General features: G+C 38.8%; 1 protein-coding gene across 1 annotated transcript; it reads right to left on the bottom strand.

Moving 5' to 3' along the window:
• Nucleotides 1-1,204: 1,204 nt before the first annotated feature.
• Nucleotides 1,205-1,699, bottom strand: LOC149253555 (uncharacterized). Its single transcript, XM_089454530.1, has one exon. The coding sequence runs from the start codon at nucleotides 1,697-1,699 to the stop codon at nucleotides 1,205-1,207; it is 495 nt and encodes a 164-aa protein (XP_089310656.1).
• Between the last annotated feature and the right edge of the window lie 417 nt (nucleotides 1,700-2,116).

Consider the following 2,116-nt stretch of genomic DNA (forward strand, 5'->3'; position numbering starts at 1 on the left):
ATTTACCAGCACAACATAGGAAAACCCGTAGCTAGCAGATACCACAAAAAATCAACAAACACTGAACACCTTGAACTGCACCCCAAAGTCTTTATTGTGATGGAAATAAAAGTTCCCAATGGGACAAGAGTGTTACATCAATGCTTCAGCAGTGATTTCTTAGCCAGGAATCAGATGGCTAGAGACTCAAATGACTCTAATTTATAGGTAAATCCTCCAAGTGCAAAAATAACGACTAGTTTGCTTGATCCTTGTCAAAATAATCTCGGTCATCGAAAAATACTTGATCATCTTTTATTCTTAGCCGTTGAATTTTAATTTTTGATAAATTTTTGAATTTATCATTTAATTCCATTTTTATTAACTCAAAATCTATTATTTTGAGCTAATTTCCTAAAAAAATTTGACTTTGACTTGACCACTAAGGTCCAATTCCCTCAAATATGCAATATTCCTTTAGTGGAGGACTTCCAAAAATTAATTCTTTCAGAACCCACGAAGTTTTCCACTTGGAAAATTTAATTTCTCTATGAATTTAATTTTGACTCTAATTAATTAAATTTATGGCTTAGAATTTAAATTTATTTTTGCTAGAAAATTTAATTGACATCGAAGGGGATTAATTATTTTTTCCACCCTCTAATATTTTATTTTAGCCACAATGTCTAAGTATGAGGGACCATGCACTAAAATATTTTTTACACAAGATGTTTTACAATTCAACCTTTAAAGGGGGAATACCATTCGGCTTAGACCCTCAAATTACATACTCAATCTGTGACACAATATGATCTAGTAGACCAAGTGATTTGTAATAAAATAATTTAGCCAACTAGGTTAAATTATTCTGAAATCACTTTTACATAAGACTCGACTAGAACACTAGGACTCACCTAAGACTTTGACGAAGAATTCCACCCTAGCTTTGGGGTAAGGTTGGAGGGAAAAACTTTGTCGATCATCTGTGTTTAGAAACACCAATGAATCAGTGAGACGAAAAACCTCCTAGGATGAAACTCTCACCAAAATAATAGGCTTGCCTAGGTTGTTACATACATTCACGCTCTTACTAATATCATTTACATTACATAACTTGCAGAATGGGTTTACAATGACAAATAAATTGTTGATAGATGATCCGGTCTTGTCGAAAAATTGGTACTTCCTCTTCCTTGGAAATTTGACAAAAACCATGCAACGCCTCTTATGCAAAGTAGGAAATTGGGGATATTACAATCCCCCCTGCCAAAATTTGTTCGTCCTCAAGCAACTTCAGCACCTGCTCCCCCTCCCATGTTGCATCATTTGCTAGAACATCCTTCCACTTGACCAAAACCTCTCTAACAGTCATGTTTCTGAGTTTTCTCTCCCTTCTCTCCAAAATGGCCTCCGACACTAAATCTAAGTGACTCTCATCATCTAGTGGTGGCAATTCTGTAGTGGTTGTAATATGTTGTCCCAATGCCTTTTTTAGGCATGAAACATGGAAAATGTTGTGCAACTTGCTCCCAGGTGGGAGCTCCAACTCATAAGCCACCTCACCAACTCGCCTAACCACCCAGTATGGCCCATAAAACCGGGGCTTGCGCTTCTCTGCCCCTTTTTGCTTGAGAGATGATTGATTGTATGGTTGGAGGCGTAAGTAGACCATATCCCCCACCTCAAAATGCCTCTCAACCCTACGCCTATTAGCATACATCTTTTGTTGATTTTGTGCTACCTGCAAATTATCCTTGAGAGCCTTGAGAATCTCTTGGATCTCTCGGATCTAGTCCTTTACCCCTGTGGCCCTGCTATCTCCAAAAATCATGTCAAAAAACGAAAAAGCATCATAACCATAGAGGGGTTATACCAATCGACGTGTGGTAGGTCGTGTTGTAGCAGAACTCTCCAAGGTGCAACCACTTCACCCATGCCCTCTAATGCCCGATCACATAGTTACGCAAGTACCCTTCCAACTATTTGTTCACAATATTTGTCTGCCCATCCGTCTGAGGGTGGTCACTAGTGCTAGGAGTGAGCTTTGTCCCCACCAACCTGAACAACTCCTGCCAGAACACAACCATGAACCTGTTGTCACGATCACTGACTATTGTCTTTGGAAGACCATGTAGCT

The sequence above is a fragment of the Pinus tabuliformis genome, chromosome 7 (assembly GCF_031772625.1).
Source record: "Pinus tabuliformis cultivar Carrire ecotype Pingquan chromosome 7, CPIR1, whole genome shotgun sequence".
NCBI classification, from domain to species: Eukaryota; Viridiplantae; Streptophyta; class Pinopsida; order Pinales; family Pinaceae; genus Pinus; species Pinus tabuliformis.